The sequence below is a fragment of the Vombatus ursinus genome, unplaced genomic scaffold (genome assembly GCF_900497805.2).
Source record: "Vombatus ursinus unplaced genomic scaffold, bare-nosed wombat genome assembly UNPS02014786.1, whole genome shotgun sequence".
Lineage (NCBI taxonomy): Eukaryota > Metazoa > Chordata > Mammalia > Diprotodontia > Vombatidae > Vombatus > Vombatus ursinus.
The window spans coordinates 54,373,214-54,395,187 of NW_020954564.1; the positions used below are offsets into that span (position 1 = coordinate 54,373,214).

General features: G+C 36.6%; 1 protein-coding gene across 3 annotated transcripts in view; it reads left to right on the forward strand.

The window, feature by feature from the left end:
* The window catches only part of LOC114046894 (centrosomal protein of 89 kDa-like), a 160,891-nt gene that overhangs the window by 50,432 nt on the left and 88,485 nt on the right, over positions 1-21,974 (forward strand). For all 3 annotated transcript variants that reach the window (XM_027867502.1, XM_027867503.1, XM_027867504.1), the window contains exons 10-12: positions 14,437-14,487; positions 14,694-14,777; positions 21,131-21,234. In XM_027867502.1, the coding sequence (XP_027723303.1) occupies positions 14,437-14,487; positions 14,694-14,777; positions 21,131-21,234 (239 nt within the window). The remainder of the gene's footprint in view (positions 1-14,436; positions 14,488-14,693; positions 14,778-21,130; positions 21,235-21,974) is intronic.

A 21,974-nucleotide genomic window follows, 5' to 3' on the forward strand; every position in this document is an offset into this window, starting at 1 on the left:
GTTTCAATAATAAACTCATTATAGACTAAACTTACATTACTAAACAATTTTATATGACTGAACTTACAGTATAATTATCAGCACTAGAATTCCATTAAGTAAGGGACATCCCTTTTTGTTAGAAAATTTCTTAAATTAATAAAGATTTATTCTTTACAATTTAGCTGTTTGGTGCACCTAATACAAGAAAACATGAATTAACAAGCCTGCTGGTAGTTTTTGCTTTGTTACTTTGCATTTATCCTTCCCTTCCAAGCAGTCCATCTTCTCTGTTGTTCTAAGGTTCAGTAAACTATGATTGTGCTTTTTTTCCCCACTGAGGTTTTCTTTTTTTTTTTTTTAAACAGAAAACCACAAGGCCATTTTTACAGCTGAATTTTCCCACCTGATAATTTTTCTTAGAAGTGAATCTCATGTCCTAGCTCTTTTTTGGGGGGGGGGGGCAGTTGGAGTTAAGTGACTTGCCCAGGGTCACACAGCTAGTAAGTATCAAGTGTTTGGTCTGAGGCCAGATTTGAACTCAGCTCCTCCTAACTTTAGGGCTGGTGCTCTATCCACTGACCCACCTAGCTTCCCCTGTGTCCTAGCTCTTTTGAGGAGATAATGCCTGCACTTTTAAATATATTGTAACCTAATATTTTTTCCTTACTGTTCATATAGAAGACTTGACTAGAAAGTATTTTGTTTTTAGATTTTAATACATACAGTATGTTTAGCTTGTGATTGAACCTTGAATATTTGTATTCAGAATTTGAAAAGAGTACAGTGGCAGCTGCCAGTAAATAGACATATCTTTATGTTTTGTCTGTACTTGCTGATTTTCTTGTTTTGTTCATTGTCAGGTTCCTCTTTGCAAAAAACCAATCAAACAAACAAATCTACATCTTATTAAGTACATAAATAAATGGACAGTATTTAATGTTTGCCTTAACCATTTTAGGTTTTTGACATCATTTCTATTGGTAAAGTAATGTTTGTTTTTTTCTACAGGCGATCATATCATATAAAAGTCTGTTGTTGAGTCTAAAGGGGACTTCATAGAATAATTAAATGAGTCAGTAATGAAAACACTAAGTCCTTTTATTGGCATGTTTAATTGGAAATACCCAAGGGTGTGAAAGGCAATGATAACAGAAGAGTTTTACAGGGCAGACAACTGACAGTGGACCCCCTCCTCTTCCTGTCTCTTTTCTCCTGGGCACAGGACTAATATCCCCAACTTAGGGCTACCCTTCAAACTCCATACCCTGAAGGTGGAATTTACATCTTCAAAGTAGGCTGGTCTGCCCCCTCTGTACTGCTGACACCTGGACCAGTATCTCCAAATCAGGAAGCGTTCAAACTCACCTACTTATGTCACAAATCTGGAAGGAATAGCTGCCTAAATGTTGGATGACAGAAACATAATCCAAAAAGATTTTGATAGAGTAGAACAGTAGTCTGATTCTAGTGAGATTAAATTGAATAGAGATAAACATCTCACATCTCATATTTAATTCCTGTACTTTGGCCCAAAAAATCAACTTTATAAATACAAGATTGGGCAGCTATGGCTAAATAGCAATTTGTATAATAAAGATCTGAGAATTTTAGTGAACTATAAACTCCGTATAAATCATCAGGGCAAAATAGAAAGCCAGAAACAAGTTAATGGCCCACTTTGGAAATATTAGGTATTCAATTATTTATAAGCATTAAGCACAGGATCCAAAATTAAGGAGATTAACAGTCCTGTTCTACTCTTCCTTGGTCAGATACAAATGGAATATTGTTTCCCATTTGGGGTCTCTAGTTAGGAAAGATAATGAGAAACTGGAGAGTGTCTTAAGTAGAGGTGTCAAACATACCAGCTGAATCAGATTAAAATGTAATTGGGAAATAAATAAAAATAAAATGGAACATAGATAATGTTAATATGTATCTTTCTAAGTGATTCTTGTTTCTAGTTGAATTTGACACCACAGGTCTAAAGGAAGGCAGCCAGGATGATGAGGGGATTAGAGACCTAGTAATATGATTAGTTGAAAGATATTTTCCCTGGCACAGAGAAGACTATTTGAAGGACTTTCAGGCAGAAGAACGGGACTTATTCTGCTTGGTCTTACAGGGTAAAACTAGAAACAATGGAAGTTCAAAGGCAGATTTAGGTTTGATAAAGATAATCTTTATAACATCTAGAGCTATCCAAAAGAGGAATGGGCTCCCCCAAAGTAGGATCATAGGTTCATAAATTTAGAGCTGAAAAGGATCTTAAGCCTATCTCGTTCAATCCTTATTTTACATGTGAGGTAACTGAGACTTTTATACATTAAGTGAGTGGATTCATATTGTGTACTTTCTTCCACTGAAATCTGGATTACAACTTGTTGGGATTGTTGTATTTAAGATTCTTGTTCTGAGCTAAATGCTGCTTAGGTCTCTTCTGACTTTCATTCTGTGACTCTTTAAATTTTTGGCAAATTTTAATGTTTCCTGTAGGCATCAACTTAATAGCAGCACAAATAGAAATATGTTTATCTCCAGGATAGGTGCAAATATAGTATACAAGGTGCAAAATCCTTGTTGCCTTAGGATAATGAATTTATTAGGGCATTGAATCTGCCTCCTTAACAAGATGTGAACTTGTCTTGTCTTTGGTATTGTTTGGTTGATTCCATCTTTATGATGAAACTGATAGGTTTTGGTTGCCTAGGTGATACCTCATTGCTCTTAAGGGTTTGGTCTTTAAAAGGATTATTGGAGAACACAGAGAAAAAAATACTGCTAGAGAGAAATTCAGTGATAATAGGGACTGTACACCAAAAAAGACTCAGATCCAAAGTAAGGAAACAGTCCTCTACATTGTACTCTGTCCCTTGCTGCTTCGTAGCTCTGACTCCTGCTTGACCCTCAAAACTCCCCCTCAGTGTCTAGGGACTTCTTCACTCTATACCCAGTACCATTCCACTGCTGTCATCTATGGGGCTGGTGGGAAGGCAGATGTGGAGTAGCACTGAGACAGTGTCAAAGGTAATCTTGGTCCGTGAGGAGTTGCTGGGCTCAAGCAGCAACCAGAGCTGAGAACCAATAAGGAACAGAACCACAATGTGAAGGAGCACACTTGAACTTTATACTTGATTGGTTCCCTGAGTTATGTGAACTGTGCAGGTCTGGGGAAAAGTTCTTGAATAATCTTGAGTGATTTCTCCTTGTGCGGGAATCTCAACCTCAGGATGGCAATATGTATAGAAGACTATATAATTCCATTTGGGAAAGTGGAGGCTCAAGAAAAAAGGAAAGAGAAGTATCTTGCTTATTTATAGGCTTGGGTATGAGTCTTTTGCATTTTTTTCTCCTGGTGAAATAAAGCTTGTCTGTCTTATGTATTTTATTAGACAGTGTTTGTTTGCGTGTTAGCTGAGTGTCTTTTTTCCTTTTTTACAGAGAATAGCAAATTCTGATTTCCTAAGGAGAGTCCCAGGTAGGCACAAGATGAGCTAAATTCTGATGTTTTTGTGGGGAAACCTATGGAATAAACCAAAGAGTAGAATTAGAGAGAAGATCCTACCTTGTTAACTCAGAACTATTTTTCTGGACCACTTGATATGCAGATATATGTGCTAGATTTAGTTATTAATTATGATAGCTGAGTTAAGGGCTCCAGCAAAGTGGAAGCTAATGAAAAGTTATTTGAAACTAAGAATTGATGAAATTGGGAGGAATAAATTCCATTTCCCAAGGGACTTGTGGGTTGACTTCTGAGTCCCACATTCCCTGGCCAGGAGCATTGGTAAGAGGTGAGTCAGGTCCAGGAGACCCCAGGATTCTATTAGGAAAACAAGATTTTATTGGCTCCCTCTGCAAGACATGGATGTGAGAAATCAGTAATGTCAGTGATTTGACAGATTTGAATATGTACCTCAAAATATATTCCCTAGTAGCCCAGAACCTCTGGTCCCCAAACTGAGCCTTTTCCATAATACAGGAGATCTTAATGTCTTTTGTGTTATGCACTCCTTTGGCAGTCTGGTGAAGCCTATTGACCCCTTTTCAGAATAATGTTTTAAATGCATAAAATAAAACACATAGTATTAAAAAGGAAACAAGTTATATTAAAATACATAGCAAAATATATTTTTTAAAAAACAAGGTTATGGACTCCAAGTTTAAGAAGCCTGTCCTAACATGTCTCTCCTTCACCAAACTGCCTGATATATTTTATATTTACTTATATGTGAACATGTTGTCCTCCCTGCCCCCCTTATCCGTAGTAATTCCTTTAGGGCAGTGTCTGTATAATTTTTAGCTTTGTACCTCTAGTGACTGGCATAGTGCCTGAAAATAATAGGTGTTTAATAAATGCTTTTTGAATGAAAGAATGAATTTAGTTCTTCCCTCTTCTATCAAGCTTAGGTAAATATATCATAATGACTATGATCCAGTTTTCCTGTTGACTTTGCACAGACCAGAAGACCTGGTGAGATACTGAAAAGGGGAACAGCTTACTAATATCCAATGCAAGAATAGTCAGAAATATGGAACCTTATAAGGGTGAAGAAAAGTGATAACCAAATAGACTCTCAGAGAAGGAAAAGGAATGATGAAGAGAAAAAAAATAGGAAATTTTAAAAAAACTCAAGAATTATTTTGGATCAAAAAAAAAAAATACAAAGAGAAGACCCAAAAAGGAAAACAAAATAATGACTTGATATCAATGATTGCCTTAAGAAATAACCTAGAGGCAGAGCCAAGATGGCAGAGTAAAGGCAGGGACTCTTCTGAGCTCTCCCCCAAACCCCTCCGAATAATTTTTTAAATGACTCTAAACAAATTATAGAGCAGCAGAACTCACAAAAAGATGGAGTGAAACAACTTTCCAGGCTAAGACAACTTGAAAGTTTGGCAGGAAAGGTCTGTTGCACCAGGGTGAGAGAAGAGTGCAGTCCAGCACAAACCAACCAGGAACAGGCTTCAGGGCAACTGAATCACTGGCAGCAGTGGTAATTTCCAGACCTCTTAGCCCACAGACACCAAAAACAACTTAGAAGGTCAGCAGGAAAGGTCTGTCGCACCTGGGTGAGAGTGAAGTGCAGGCCGTGCCGACACAGCCTTGGCCCCAGCAAACCAGGATCAGGCCTTGGAAATGACTGAATCAGCAGCAGCAGCAGCTGCTTCTGGAGCTCTCAGCCCATAGATAGTAAGGGGGTCAAACAACTGGACAGAAGGAAATTATAGGAGTCGCTTGCTAACACTGAGGCAGGACTCTATTGCTTTGCCCACACTCAGATCTAGGTCCCAATCCTAGGCAGTCCCAGGGCGAGGAAGAGCACTAGCATAACAGAGCTTGTGGCAGCAGTGGAGAGGGAATCCCCCTCACAATTTCAGGGCAGAAAAAGTGTTTGTGGTTGCTCACAGACCAGAGCACAGGCCAGGACAGTAGAAAACATCTCTCCTTAGATCATACCACCTTGGGAGAACTGAAAACTTACAGATCCCTAGAAGTATCTCTGAAAACAGTTGTACAAAACCCCTGAAGCTTGGGATAGTATGTCCTCCGCCCTAGAAGCAGAGCCCTATTTTAACAAATAGTTAAAAGTCAAGTAATAGGCTGGGAAAATGAGCACACAATGAAAAAAAAAACTGACTGTAGAAAGTTATTATGGTGACAAGGAAGATCAAAACACACACTCAGAAGAAGATAACAAAGTCAAAGCTCCTACGTCCAGAGCCTCCAGGAAAAATATGAATTGGTCTCAGGCCATGGAAGAGCTCAAAAAGGATTTTGAAAATCAAGTAAAAGAGGTAGAGAAAAAATTGGGAAGAGAAATGAGAGTGATGCAAGAAAATCATGAGAAAAGAGTCAACAGTTTGGTGAAGGAGACACACAAAAAAAAAAAACCTGAAGAAAATAACACCTTGAAAAACAGACTAGGCTAAATGGTAAAAGAGATTTAAAAAGCCAATGAGGAGAAGAATGCCTGAAAAAGCAGAATTGACCAGATGGAAAAGGAGGTCCAAAAGCTCACTGAGGAAAATAATTCCTTAAAAATTAGAATGGAGCAAATGGAAACTAATGACTTTATGAGAAATCAAGAAACAATAAAATAAAACAAAAGAATGAAAAAGAAGACAATGTGAAATATCTCATTGGAAAAAATAACTGACCAGGAAAATAGATCCAGGAGAGATAATTTTAAAATTCTTGGACTACCTGAAGGCCATGGTCAAAAAAAGAGCTTAGATATTATCTTTCAAGAAATTATCAAGGAAAACTGTTCTGATATTCTAGACCAGAGTGTAAAATAGAAATTGAAAGAATCCATTGATTGTCTCCTGAAAGAGATCCCAAAATGAAAACTGCCAGGAATATTATAGCCAAATTCCAGAGTTCCCAAGTCAAGGAGAAAATATTGCAAGCATCCAGAAATAGCCTAGATCTCTTCACAAGGCACACCAGATTGAATGAACTAGTGAAAGGAAAAGTATTTATTAAGAACTTACTATGTACAAAGCACTGTGATAAGTGTTCAGGATACAAACGTAGAAGGAAGATAGCCTGTGCTCTTAAAGATTTCACATTTTAATATGGGGAGTCACACATAGGAGATTTTAGTTGAGTGAAAGGTCCCATAGTCCTTAAGGTACAGCTGCAAACCAGATGGCAAGACATCTTATTTTATTTACTTTAGCAATTTCCATTGCTAAAACCATATCCATTTTTGATGTTGTGCCATTTGACATTGCCAAGATCTTTGTCTTTCTTTTCTAAGTCTCCAGTACCTGTGACTGCTGAGGAGGGAGGGGGCTGAAATATCTATAGAAGTAGCTGCCAGGCCCCATTTCAACAAGACTTAATTCCCTGGATAATAGCTGCTAGGGCTTGGTTGGGATCAGGGACAGTGATCTGAGGGACAATGTAATGGTGTCTTTTGAGTCTCTTGGCACACACTACTTCCTGATGGCACCTTAGAGTGTCTTGCTGCATCAGCTACATTCGCTTGCCTGCCCTGGGTGTGGTAGTTGGTTGGCGATTGATGGGGATGTCTGGTCCTGTCTCCACAGATGATTCCTTCTCTGATCATTTTGGGGGTAGGGATAGAAGTAGGGCCAGTGATCTGGAAAACAGTGCCATCAATATTCCCAGGAGTCTTGGGCCTACCTTCTGTGAATAGCATTTGGTCAGCAGTTGGTGTTGGTGGTGGCAAGGATTCTCCACACAGATTGTTCCCCCTCAGTAATGGCTTTGGGGACAAGACTGGAATCAGGACTGGTGGTCTGGGAGACACTGGAGCTCAGGATCCTGGGCTTTTTTCATTAGGGTCTGAGGGAAAGTGACGATTGAGATAGGGAAGTGCTTTTCCTCACTACTACAGCTAGTCTAGCTTGCCTGCCATGTGGATGGCAAATGAGGTAATAAATATTCTGTTTAAAAAAAATGAAAAAGCAACTGATATTGAAAAAAAATCAACACAAAACAGTTGGAGATGGAGGAACTGAGAACTGATCCAACCCTTCTGGATATTAGTTTTGAATTATGTAAGAAAAGTGACTAAACTGTCCATAAACTGTTCATGCCTTTTAATCCAATGTTCTCACTACTGGGAACTGGTAGCTCAGGTATGTCAAAGACAACAACAAAGGTTCAGTAGATACCAAAATATCCATAGCAACACTCTCCATGGTATCAAAGAGCTGGAAACAGAGCAGTTCTGTTTGTTTTGGACTCCACAGAATATCATGCTCCCATGCCAGGTATCCCCTGGTGGCATTCTTCCACCATTAGATTGTAAGCTCCTTGAGGGTCTGCCTCAAGGAGACTGTCTGACTCTTTCTTTTTCTTTTTTTTTTTTAATCCCCAGTGCTTAGCATAGTGCCTAGCACAGAACAGGCACTTAATAAATATTTATTGAATTTAATTTACTGAATCAAAAAAAAAAAACCTATACGAATGTAGTAAAATATGGTATATAAATATAGTAAAATATTACTATAATAAATGATGACTATAATGAATTCATAGAAACAGAAAATTTGCAGAATGAAATAAGCAAATTCCCCCTAAAAATATATACAACTCTGACAGTATAAATGGAAATATTAAAAGGAAATCAAATTCTAAGTATCTGAAAAACCTGAGAAGGTCCTGGAGAACAGATTTCATGCAACATACCTCCTCATTCATGATAGAGAAGTGGTGGTGTCCAATCTGGTCACTGTATTGGATAGTCAAAATTTTTTTTTACTTATTATGACAAAACAGTATTCAGTTGAGTGTAGACACAGCGGGTGAATTCATCCCACCCACAATTTATTGATATCAAGATAAAGTCTATTTTCCAAGAAACATTCATGCATATAAGACAGTATAGATTTTATATAATGCTGTTAAGCACACTATAAATTAAATGTAGTGTTAAAATATTTGATATTTCAATAATTAATATTTGATAAATTAATATTGATTACCATTTGATAAAGAGCTGTTATTTGTAAAAACTGGAAAAAGCAAAATGTAATAGTATGGAGAGATTGGTGGAATTATAAAATATGTGGAATCAATGAGAAATTGAATTATTCTGCTAGCTGCAATAGTAGCTGAAGTGTCTGACAGACTAATCGGGAAAACATGATAAAAAATTAACTCATCTGGGAGAAGACTTGATATTAGAGGCAACATGGTATGATGGATACAGTGTTCGACTTTGATTCAGGAAGACTTAGATTTAAATCCCTTTGATAATTAGTGGTGAGCTTAAATTTACTTAATTTACTTAAATTTACTAATATCTCATTAGTAAAATGGGGATAATAACAATGCTTATACCTAGCACAGAGCTTCGTGAGGAAAGGGATCCTGTTTTTGCTTTTCTTTGTATCCCTAATGCTTAATACAGTTCCTGGCACATGGTAAACACTTAAATGCATGTTGACTGACTATGGAAACTCTAAAGTTCCATATAAATCTGACTTATTATCAGCAGTGTGCTTCATCCAGCTTGAACCAGCTGAGAGCTGATTGTTAAATTGTTAGTGTGAGCATTTATAACTGGGAAATCAACAAAACTACAAATCAAGGCCTCAATATATTGTTTTGTTGATTGTCTAAACTTAAAAAAGTTATGGAGGAAACATTAATAATGTAGATTAAACTTAAAAGTATGGTGGATATGTTTTGTTTTTGTTTTTTTTGGCAGGGGGTGAGGGGAGAGTGGAGAACTGGTTAAACATTTACTAACATACCACAGCTTATTTGGAGGATAACTTTAGCAAGATAATTTTTTAAAAATTTTATATATTTTTTCTCATTACATATAAAAACAATTTTTAACATTTAAAAATTTTAGTTCAAAATTCTCTCCCTCACTAGTTCCCCTCCTCCTTCCTTGAGAAGGCAAGCAATTTTATATAGATTATAGATGTGCAGTCACTTAGCAAGATAATGTAAGAGTCATTGACTGCCTGAAAAATATGGATAGTCCTAGAGTATCATGTTTTAGAAAATCATGTAAGGAAATTTCCCAGAATTTTGGAGATCAAAAGAAAGACTGTACATATCAACAAATCCACTGGATGCCAGCAGGAATAAATGCCAAATTAATTTATTCTCACTTTGTCATCAAACTCCAGAAGTGTGCTAATGGTGATTTTATGAGCTGTTAAGAAGAAAAAAAAATTATCTTTATGTAAATTATTCCTTCAAACCATACAAACTTTAAAACTAAATACTAGATCCATAAATAGGAATTCATTATAAATATTACCTAGGGTCAACCAAACAATAGAGGGTGTGTGATGCAGTTGTCTTTTGATATTAGGGTTCAACTTAGGGGGGGGTCAGAATTATAGAAGTGTTGATATGATTTGAAAACTCTTCTTTTGGAATTGTGATTTAGTGACTATCAGGGCAACAGTAAAGTTTGTCTTGATTGCTATGTAGTAGTCACAAATGGGTTTGAAGTTGGGGAGAAAATGAAAGTGTCATTTGGTGTAATGTAACTCTGGTGTCAAAATACCCTTGGATGAGGAAGTCCAGGTAGACCTCCCTTGAATTTTCTCTGACTTGGTTTTTTGCCCTCACTAAGGAGCTTCTTGGCTGGTCCTGCCTTGGATGTTTGTTTAAATTTCCCATCGTCCCATGTAAATTACCCTGGGGATTGAAGAAACTTCAAGACAGCTCCAAAAAACATTAATCATGTCAGTAAACATTAAGGGCCTACTATGTGTTAGGCAATATACTAAGCCCTCAGAATACAAAGTAAGAGTCTCTTCTCTCAAGGAGCTGACAGTCAAATGGAGGGACGCAACATGCAAACAACTATATAAAAACACAAAATAAAGATGATAAATTAGAAATAATAGAAAACACTAGTATTAAGGGGAATTGGAAATGGCTTCCTGTAGAAGGTAGCAATTTTTAGTTTGGACTTGAAGAAAACCAGGGAATCCAGGAGACAGAGATGAGGAAGGGGAGTATTCCAGACATGGGGGGAAAGCCTGGATTTGGGAGATAGAGTGTCTTGTTTGAAGAACAGCAAGGAGGCCAGCATTACAGGATCACAAGAGTACATGGGAGAGAAAGGGGTAAAAAGATATAAGAAAACAAAAACGGTAAGAGGCAACCAGGTTGTTAAGGGGTTAAAAGCCAAACTGAGGATTTTCTATTTGATCCTGGAGGTAATAGGGATTTACTGGAGGTTATTGAGTGGGGGAGTAAAATACTCAGTATTGGGCTTTAGGAAGATAAATTTGACAACTGAGTGGAGGATAGACTGGCATGGTGAGAGACTGAGGCGGAGAGACCAGCCAAAAGGTTATTGCTGTAGTCTAAGTATGAAGTGATAAGGGCCTGTTCTAGGGTGTTGGCAATATCAGACGAAAGAAGGGTCCCATAGAAGAGATGTTGTAAAGGTAGAATCGACACAACTTAGCAACAGATTGGATGTTATAGAAGGAGTAAGAGAAAGGGGAGTTCAGGATCATACCTAGGTTACAAGCCTGAATGATTTCAAAGACTAATAGTGGTAGGAAAGTTAAAAAATGGGAAGAAGGAAGGCTTTGGAGTAAAAGATAACAGTTGAGTTTTGGACATGTTGAGTTTAAAACGTATATAGGATATCGATTTTGAGATGTGGAATAACTATTTAGAGATATGAGACTGGAGGTTTAGGCTGGAAAAGTAGCCCTAAGAATTATCAGCATAGAAATGATAATTGAATCTATGGGAACTGATAAGATCATCTACTGAAATAGTATAGAGAGAGAAAGTGGGCTCAAGACAGAGCCTTGGGGAATACCCACAGTTAATGGGCAGGCCTGGATCAAAGTCCAGCAAAGGAAACTGAGACGAGGTCAGACAGGTGGAAAATCAAGAAACAGTAGTGTCATGGAAACCTTGGGGATCATCCCCGATTCAATGACAAGGACTTAATAATATACCAGAACAAAAAAAAAATAAGTAAATAAGTAAAATAAGAAAAAAGTAAAACATGGACTAGTTCTTTGACTATGGGCAGAGCAAAAGAAAAAAATAATAAATGAGGTAGAGGTAGAGAGAAGAGAAGGTAATCTTAGATTGATCTTTTATATAGGAAAAGGTAGAGGGCAGGAAAGCCAACTCTGTTGTAAAACAATAGCAGGAATTTTGGAACTATTGTTGCATGCATTGTGTGTAATTGGACAAATTTTAGAGATCTAGTGGATGATATTTCTTACTGATAAAATAGATGTAGGCTGTAACCCAGGGTGTGTTCCTTCCACAAGGATTTCCAAGACTGGACTCACCCTGCTTAGGTTCAGTTCTGGGGGGCTGGATGACCCGCCAAAGCATGGCTGGTCAGTGTTCTCTGTGGCTTTTCCTTTCTGGCTCGTTGCCTCATCTCTAGAGTAGAACTCTGAGACATCTTTGAAACTTGGCATAAGAGGCCATCCCCAAAAGTAGGGTATAACAGGGATCACTTTTATAAAAGGTACTCAAACAAAATACGCCACAAAAAAGTATAGTGGTTTATTTTTTTCTACCACAGAATGCTTAAGACATAAAAAAACTCATAAGTATATGTTAACAGATATGAATATAAAAACACAAAACAGTAATCCATTGTGCTTGTTACATTCTTGGGAGGCAAATTTTGTGGGATTATTGTGGGATATTTAGGATCTTTCATATTCACCTGTGGCATGCACTGTTGAAGCATCTCACAAGGTCCAAATCTCCTAGTCAGCTTTTTTAATTCATCAGATTTCAAGATGGCCTTGTTGGTATTCATTTTCTCTTCTGAAAAACATGCTGTTAACAGGAATCACTTCTTGTCTGACAGTCACCACCAGCCTCCAGAACTCCCAGACAGTCGTTAAAAGTAGGTACAAACCAGAGGTTTGCCAAAGGTACAAACATCACTTTCTCAGTGTTATCATCTACTGACTTTTGCTCAGGAATGGAAACAGAAAGCCACAATAAGCAAACAGCCAGGAACTCAAGCTTGCCTTGGCCAGCACATGCATGTTCTTGGCTACCATATGCTTGTAGCTGCCATTTAATTTGGGGTGGGTTGGGGGAGTAGGAGTTGTGATGGACATAGAAGTTCCCTATGACCAAATCAAGTGCAGGGGAGAAAAAGCACTGGATGATCTCCAAATGAGGCTGAACCCAAAGGGATGGAGCATTTTCTCCCCAGCTCTTCTTGTAACCCACAGATAGTGGCTCTTCCAGACTTAGTCATCAGTCATCTTTGAGATACTTCTTGAGATACAGAGATGGGGATTGGCATACAGAGATACACAAGGGGACCTATCAAGAGTTGCGTTCCAGAATTTATATCTTTCAGTGCTGAGCCAGAGCAGATATCTGGCTCCATGGGAAATGCTCCTCTTCTCATGCCCTACAATTTTATCCAAGTGCATCGTGGGGTTCAGTTGATGAGGAGTCCCCTAATCATCCCACCATAAATGTTTTTCCCTAATCACAAACTTTTCCTCAATTTTGTCTTGTGATATACTAAATATTTGATTTTTGCATAATATTTTTGTTCTTAAGGAGTTGGCTTGGATTTGCTCTCCTTTTCCTTCTCTAACAGATCAAGTATTTTGGTACAGTGGAAAGAGTACTGACTCTGGAGTCCTAGGTTCAAATTCTGCTTCTGACGATTATTACATGTGTGAGTGACCTTGGGAAAGTCACTGGGCCTGATTCTTCATCTGTCTAGGATGAAGGACATTAGATGACCCCTGATTTCTCTTTCAACTCTGGGTGTAGGTTCCCTGAACTAATACATGGATATTTTAATGAAACATTTAATTAGCCATGAGTAGTCTTTTTTTTTTTTTTTTTTTTTTAGTGAGAGATTTCATTACTAGGTAGGTATCACATAGTTGGACTTTGTAGTCATCATAGGTTAGGGGTAAGCAGTCTTTCAAAAGGAGAGTGTTAGATTGATTATTTTGTTCTCATGGTATAAGAAGGAGAGATAGAATGAGGGGATTCATAAGCCCCCTGAATAAAATACAGGGATTCTGTTGAAAGACTAAGTCTATTAGCTGTTAGCAATTTAGTATGAATTTGTTGTATAGTTGTTTCAGACTCTTTGTTAACCCCTTTTGGGTTTTTTTGTTTGTTTTGCTTAGGCAGTGGGGGTGAAGTGACTTGCCCAGAGTCACACAGCTAGTAAGTGTCAAGTGTCTGAGGTCACATTTGAACTCAGGTCCTCCTGACTCCAAGACTGGAGCTGTATCCACTGCACCACCTAGCAATTTGGGGTTTTCGTGGCAAAAGTACTGGAGTGGTTTATCATTTCCTTCTTAGCTCATTTTACAGATCAGGAACTGAGTCAAACAGGGTAAAGTGACTTACCCAGGGTTTCACAGCTAATAAATATCTGAAACCAGGAAGATGAGTCTTCCTGACTCTAGGCCTGGTAATCTATCCACCCTGCCACCTAACTTGAATTAGTATTGATTACTGTAATTTTATTATTAATGCAGCTACAGTGAGGGACAGGAATTTTAATTAGGGGAGAGTCAAGATTAAAGTTTTGGAGAGTAGGGTACATTGGGAGAGAATAGGTTTGGGGAGGATGAGTTGTGAGCAAAGGCTTTGGATTACAATAAAATGAGATCACTGAATGTACTGGTTAGGAGGCAGAAGAAGAATGCTAAAGACTTAGTTCACCTATGTTGTAATTTTGTCTAATGTCAGTAGTTTGTTGAAAATAGTTCTCAATGAATCCTTTGGCTTAAATGCCACATGTTTTGTTTTGCTTTTTTGTTTGTTTATTTTTAATGCCTGATAATAGATAGAGAGTAGAAAACCTGGAATTAATTAATTTTTATTTTTATTTATTTTAATAATATTTATATATTAAATTATTTATATATTGGATATATTGAATAATATTTATTAATAATTTATATTTTTAACAAAAATCTCTTTAACTTTCTCTTCAATTTTTGTTCTGTACTTAGAATATAGAAATTGAAGGTCTTCCATTCAAGGGGCCTCCACCACCTTGGCTGGTAAGTGAAAAAACCTATCTTTAATATTCATATTTGTATTGCCTGGGCTAGACATACACAGTCATTAACTTGTGCAGTTATTAAACTTTACTTCTAGTTTCAAAATAAAAGTGAAGTTTCTTACTAGCATTTCATTACTGAAAGGTAAGTAAAGATGTAAAGATGTAAATAAAGTATTTATTTCCTTTAATTTTCTTTTTCCTTAGTTGGATAGAAAGTATTTATCACCATTACTCTTAGCCTATGAAGATAGAATGAAAGAAAAGGATGATCTAAATGTCATGCTTGAGGTATGTTGCACATTTTAGAAGATGGTGGATTTTGAAGTAAAGGAACTTTGAATTTGAGATATTTTGAAGGTGGGTATTTTCAAATTTTGAACTTTTTAGCAGTCTTTGTATTTGGAGCCCTTGATTTGTTTTTCTTGTCTTCTCTGCTAAGCAGGGAGGGCTTTGTTGACTTGTAGTGAGTTAGGGAAGGCAGCTGCCAATGTGATATGATTTCAGGGACCTCAGGGAATCCCTTTGTTGATAAAATTAACTTCCATTATCTTCTGATGCCTGAAATGCTACCATTCATTCTCTTAATTTTGGGCCCTATCATAAATGTACAGATGTCCAAATGAAGTACCAAATTAAACTTTATGAGTCATTGATAATTTAGTATGAATGGATGTATTTATTATGAATAGATTATTTTCTATGAACAGGATTTTCTGTCAAAAAGTAACCAGAGAGCATGATGTCACTAGGTGCCCGAGTGGAATAAAAAGGGGGTGTTTTTCACTAGAAGAGAAAATGGTTTAAAAAGACGATTCAGAGGATATTTAAGACAAAATTTACCTACTTCATATTTTGGGTGGGTCTGATCCTGAAGAAAGGCAGGAATTGAAGTGTATGATAGTTCCTTGAGAGCTAAGTTTCAGTGGATTTCTGTGTCACTCCTCACAGGAATGACTCCCAATCACAGAAGCACACTAGTACTATGAGGGACCCTAACAGAGCAGCTGTGGGTAGGGCTTCTCAGTCCTTTTGAATATGTGTAAAACTTCTCAGTCCTTTTATTTAAGGTCTAAATTAATTTCTACTCTTAGAAGGATTCAGTGAGAAATAAATGTTTGTTTCATGGAACCTTGAAGACTCATCTTGTCTGGTCTCAAACTGGGCCTCACCTCATACCATCCAAATAATGAAATTTGAACTTAGTATACTTCATACTAAGTTTAGTCTGAAGATTTGAAAGGCAAGAGTGTCTTAATTTCCTTGTGTTTTTTTTTTAAATGAGAGCCTTTGGTCCTACTTTTTTTATTTTATTAAGTACTTAATCCAAATAATTAAATGATTTAAATAAAAAGTGATATTTCTCAGTTGAGTCTTAGTATTGAGTGAGATCAGTTTTTTCCTTTTGAGAAACCATCCAGTGTATTTGATATGCTTTTCACCGTAGTAATAATATACTTAGTAATATCAAGGCACACAAAAACTAAATTGCAATGTGTGCCTTGATATTCGAAGGCATACATTGCAATTTAGTTTTTTTTTAATAGTATATTTATTTTTAGTTTTCAGCATTCACTTCCATAAGATTTTGAGTTTTAAATTTTCTCCCCCTCCCTGTCTTCCCCTTTCCCCAAGATGACATGTAATCTGATACAGATTCTACTTATACATTCGTAGTAAGCATATTTTTATATTAGTCTTGATGTATAGAAGAATTAGAACTAATGGGAGGAACCATGAGAAAGAAGAAATAAAACAACAAAAGAAAAGGAGAACAAATAGTATGTTCCATCTACATTCAGACTCCATGGTTGTTTTTTGGGATATAGATGGCATTTTCCATCATGAGTCTTTTGGAGTTGTCTTAGATCCTCATATTGCTGAGAAGAGCTAAGTCTGTCAAAGTCAGTTATCGAACAATGCGGCTGTTACTGTGTGCAACGTTCTCCTGGTTCTGCTCATTTCACTCAGCATCAGTTTATATAAGTCTTTCCAGGTTTTTCTGAAGTCTGCCTGCTCATCATTTCTTATAGCACAATAGTATTCCATTACATTCATATACCACAACTTGTTCAGCCATTCCCCAATTGATGGGCACCACTTCAATTTCCAGTTCTTTGCCACCACAGAAAGAGCTGCTAGAAATATTTTTGTACATGTGGGTCCTTTTGCAGTTTAGTTTTTGAAGATTCTTCCATAAGACAGTGACAAAATATCCACATAGCTTCAGCACATGCTGAGCTAATCATGTCTGCAAATAAAGAGACTATTGTTCACTTTTGGGGTAAAATATTTGTTCAGACCACAGATGTCATTGTTATTTATTGCTAAAAATAGTAATTTAGTGGGAGGCAGAGCCAAGATGGCAAAGTAGCAGGAAAAAAACAAACCAAGCTCCTGCCCAGCAAAAATCATCTGAAGAGATCTAGAAAATGTGGAAGGGATTGAGACAGTTTTGCTGTCTGGCCATGGGAAATCTGTCATCAAAGTAGGAGTCATTACAAAGTGAGTGACAGAAGAATCTAAGGAAAGAGATTGAAATTATCAAAGAGCTCAGGAGGAACAAAACTCAGTTAAAAAACTTGAGCACAAGCATTTACACACACACACACACACACACTTACATATATACACACATACACACAACTCAGTTAAAAAACTTGAGCACAAGCATTTACATATGTATGTGTATACACACACACACACACACACACACACACACACACGCATGCACGTACCCCAACAGAGAAGATCTTAAAACAGATGGGAAGAGGGCCTTGAAAGTCATCAAATGAGTCCACACATCTCTGAATAAATATTGCAAGACAAATAAAATTAAACTAACATCTAATAAGGCAAGGAACCCCCTAGATTCCCACGAGAGCCTGGAATTATGGCAAGATATTCCTGAATGGTTCAAGAAGGAAATAATAATAATTGTGAAGGCAGAATTTATATCTTGTACAGCAGAAATAATTGTCAGAACATAAAAATTTGAATTCATAGTGGCTAGTCTTTCTACTGAAGCTAAAGAGACAACTAATTGAGAGTACAAATATATAAAAGCGAAGCATGACATGGAAGAAGAGAAGCAAAAAGCAATAATATTAAAAAAAATATGATATCTATACCAGCAAAGCATGTTGGTTTTCAATATAGGATGTATAGAGACAATTTAAAGATTGTAGGTCTTCCAGAAGAACACAGCAATTTTTAAAAAACTTCAAACCGTAATTCAAGAAATAATATAAGAAATCTACTTAGAACTTCTGAATACAGAAAACAATACCAACTGAAAGAAACCACAGAGTACCCCTAGAAAAACGAACAAAAAACCTATGCTATAAGCTCCAAGTTATATAGTGGTTAGATTTAACAATTCCGATGACAAACAATAAATTCTGTAAACGACCAGGAGAAAACCTTATAAAGGTCTTATTGCACTTACTGCAGTGCCTGATACACCAGGCTCTTAATTAATGCACTGTCTTTGTCTCTGTCTCTCGCTCTCACTGTCCTTGGTGGTCAGAGAGATCATCACTTCTGAGAGAGTGTTATGTGTCCATTGACAGCATCTCACCTCCTAAGAAGGAGAATCAGAGCTTCTAGGGGCAGGTGACATCTAGAAGGACAGGAGGACATAGGAAGCAATTTAGTGGCAAATGGAAAAGAAAATTATTATGGAGAGGACATTGGTTAGAAATGGACCTCGTTCGTGATCAGGGTCACAGGAGAATTCCTACCATGTGGCAGTATTCTGTCTTCTGCAGGAATTGATACTTCTAGGAGTGAGACACAACAGAAATAAGGTAGGGGCAAGACCTAGAAGGTATTAACATAGAAATCATTTAGAAGAGGGAATTCAGAGTAGGTACTTTAAAAGTTTCAATTTCACAAGAAACACAGAGACTAAAGAAATAATAAGTATGTTTAAGGACCATGAATCAAGGAATAAAAGTTTAGGATAGACAGATAGATAGGGGAAAGAATTGACAAAGAAAATGAGGGGAAATTCTTTTTTAGAAAAAGATGTAGGGAATAAGAAACCAAAATGTAACAAAAGTCAAATGGGAATATTATATAACTATTTAAGTGAGAAAAAAATACAGGGGAAGAATTAGCTAGATAAAAAGAAGAAAGAAAAAGGAATTAATAAGTAAAATTCTAAAACTCATAACAAGTAGGAGGTTGTGGACTTAGGTGAGGTTAAAAAAGGCAAGTTGGAATAGGGTTCCCTTAAAGTAGATGAAGCAAAAACTGGAAAAACTAAGTGAAGGAAGTGTTGTCTTTAAAGAGGAAGAACCAAAAAAAATTTTAAATCAGTTCAGAAAAAAGATATTAGAGACGAGTGAAGGGAAATGTAAAGCTGACTCATAACTTTAAATATGAATGGATTAAACAACCCAATAAACAAGAAAGTGACAGATTGGAAAAAGAATACAAAACAAGAAACATATTAAAAAGTAAAGACATTTGTAAAATAAAGAGGCTGTAACAAAAAATACTATGCATCAAATGAATCCAAAAAAAAGCAGGACCTGCAATCATGCTATTAGACAAAGCAAAAACAAAATTTCTCAACATGGAGGTAAAGAAATTATGCTGAAAGGAACCACAGACAACAAACCAATTTCATTATTAAATGTATACTCTTGCCTTAGCATCTAAATTTATCAAGGAAAAATGAACCAAGTTACAAGAAAACCTTGACATTAATACAATAATAATAGAAGATTTTAGTATTCTTTTCTTGGTTTTGGATAAATCTAACAGAAAAATAAAAGAAAGGAAAATATAGAATTGAACAAATTGCTGGAGAAATCAGAGCTAAAAGATTCATGGTGTCTTCTAAATGAGACTACTAAAGAAAAATATACCTGTTTTTTCAGCACTACTTTTATAAAAACTGATCATGTATTAGGGCACAGAGGTATTGTAAACAAATATAAAAAGGCAGAAATAGTCACATGGAGACTTAACATTGAAATCCTAAAACAATGGGCCAAAAACATTATAAAAACAATGAAAAATTATGTGAAAAAAAGTGGTAATGATGAAATAACTGAAATTTCGGGATGCAGCTAAACCAGCCTTTAGGGGAAAAATTATATCCCTAAAAATATGCATTTGAACAAAATAAAAAAAGATGACTGATGAATTGAATATGCATTGTAAAAAATTAGAAAGTCGGCAAATAACCCCAAAGCAGACACACAAGAGGAGATACTGAAATTTACAGAAATAGATAAATCCAAAAGATTATAGAAATGATAACCAAAACTGAAAGCTAGTTCTTTGAAAAGACTAACAAAATTGCTAAGCCTCAAGGAGGATATTGTAATAGTTCAGGTGGAAGAGAGAAGGATTGATGAGTGAAAAGAAAGAGAGAGAGGTGAGAAATGTACAGATAGAAATGACAAGAGTTGGTAGCTGATCCAAAATGTGGAATGAGAGAGAGGCATGTGTGACTGTGTGACTGGAAGAATGGTGGTAAACTTAGCAGGAAGAGGGAAGTTCAGAAGAGGGATGGGTTTGCCTACTTATCCTATGATACTTCCTTTTCCCAGAGAAAACAAAAACTATTGGTGAGGGGGAGAGCTTATTCTGGGACCACTGCTCCAGAGGGCAGAGCCTGTAGGTGCTTGCTGCCCTGCTGCTATGACAGGATGAGAGAACAGGGCAGACTTTAGGGGTGCTATACTCAGAAACAGCTAAGTGGTACAGTGCTGGTCCTGGAGACAGGAAGACCAGAGTTCAAATGTGGATTCAGACACTTACTAGCTGTGCGTCTCTGGGCAAGTCACTTAACTTCGGTTTGCTTCACCTTCCTCAACTGTAAAGTGGTAATCATACAAGCACCTATCTCCCTGGGTTGTTGTGAGGATCAAATGAGATAATATTTGTAAAGTGCTTAGCACAGTGCCTGGCACATAGAATATTTCCTGCCACAACTTATGCTGGTAGCTGGGTCAAAATAGGTTAAGGCTGCCTTGAGGGCCCCATCCCCTGTTCAGTCCCAAAAGGCTAACAGGAGGTAGGATGCAGGTGCTTAAGAGGGTGCTGTACCTAGCTCTTTTGGAGATAAGCCTATAGTTGACTACACAGTTCAGGGGTAAGAGTGGATGCATTTCATCTTCTCACGCTCCCAGATAGTTTACATACTCCTTGGGTTTCAAGATATGGCTCCTACTTCAGAGACCACTGGCTTAAATGAGTTTCCCAGTATAAAAATTCCTCTCCCTGCTCTGGAAAAGTATAACAAGAATTTATGTTTTTTTTTTTTTTTTTTTTTTTTTTAGTATAGAATTGGGGAAAAGAGGGAGTTCTCAAAGTATTTATCAATTTTTAAAAATATATATAAATATAATTAAGATGAATGCACTGCAGTCTCACTTAATGCTTTGGGAGCATTGTTAGCCATGGGAGACGCTATATTAAGGTTCTTACAGTAACCAAAACCCCCAGGTGCTAGTAAACCGAAACATTTCTTTATTGTGAATTCCTTGCTATGGCAGGTTCCATGAGTGTCAGTCAGTATAGACAAGATTTAACTGATTTTATTCAAAGTGACAATTCTAGGGTAAAGGCAATAACTATCTGTACATTTCTGTTTTTGTAGTAAATTTACATTAATTTTATTTCAGGAAGAAATGAAAATGTTCAAGATACGAGTAGAAGAGGTGGTAAAAGAGAATGAAACGCTTCACCAAGAACTGAATAAAAGTAGTCCTCTCACCAGTAAGGAATGGCAAGTAGTGTTACTTTTTTTAGTATCTTGGTAACTTTATTTTTTTAAATGAGTTTTTGTTGATATTTTCTCTTTTTTCCATCACTATAAAGTCCCTCTACTAGAGCCATCCTATATAGCAAATAGTATTTTTTAGGGAGGGAAAAAAAGCCAGCATAACTGATTGATATATTGAAAAAGTCCAAAAAGATGTGCAGTATGTAACACCTCTGGACCTCCCCCATCTATAAAGGAGTAGGTTTGGGGTGTCTTCTTATATCTTTTTATTCAAATCCCATTTGATCTTTATAATTTTGTTACATTTAATTTTTATTTTTTTGATGTGTTGTGTTTCTGTTTACATTGTTGTAGTTACTTTGTATAATTTTTTTTGGCACTGCTTACTTCACTTTGCATCAGTTCATATTAAGTCTTTCCATGATTCTGTGTATTCATCACATTCATAATTTCTTACAGCTCAATAATATTTATTATGTTCACATATTACATTTTTTTTAGCTATTCCTCAATTGATGGGCATGTACCTTGTTTCCAGTTCTTTGCCACCACAAAAAGTGCTGCTATAAATATTTTGGAGTATGTGGGGAGCTTTTTCTTATCAATGGCTTCCCTGATGTATAATCTTAGCAATGGAGTCTTTTGTTCAAAAGCCATGGGCAGTTTAGTCACTTTATTTGCATAGTTCCAAGTTGCTTTCAAAAATGATTGTACCATTTCACAGCTCCACCAACAATGTATTA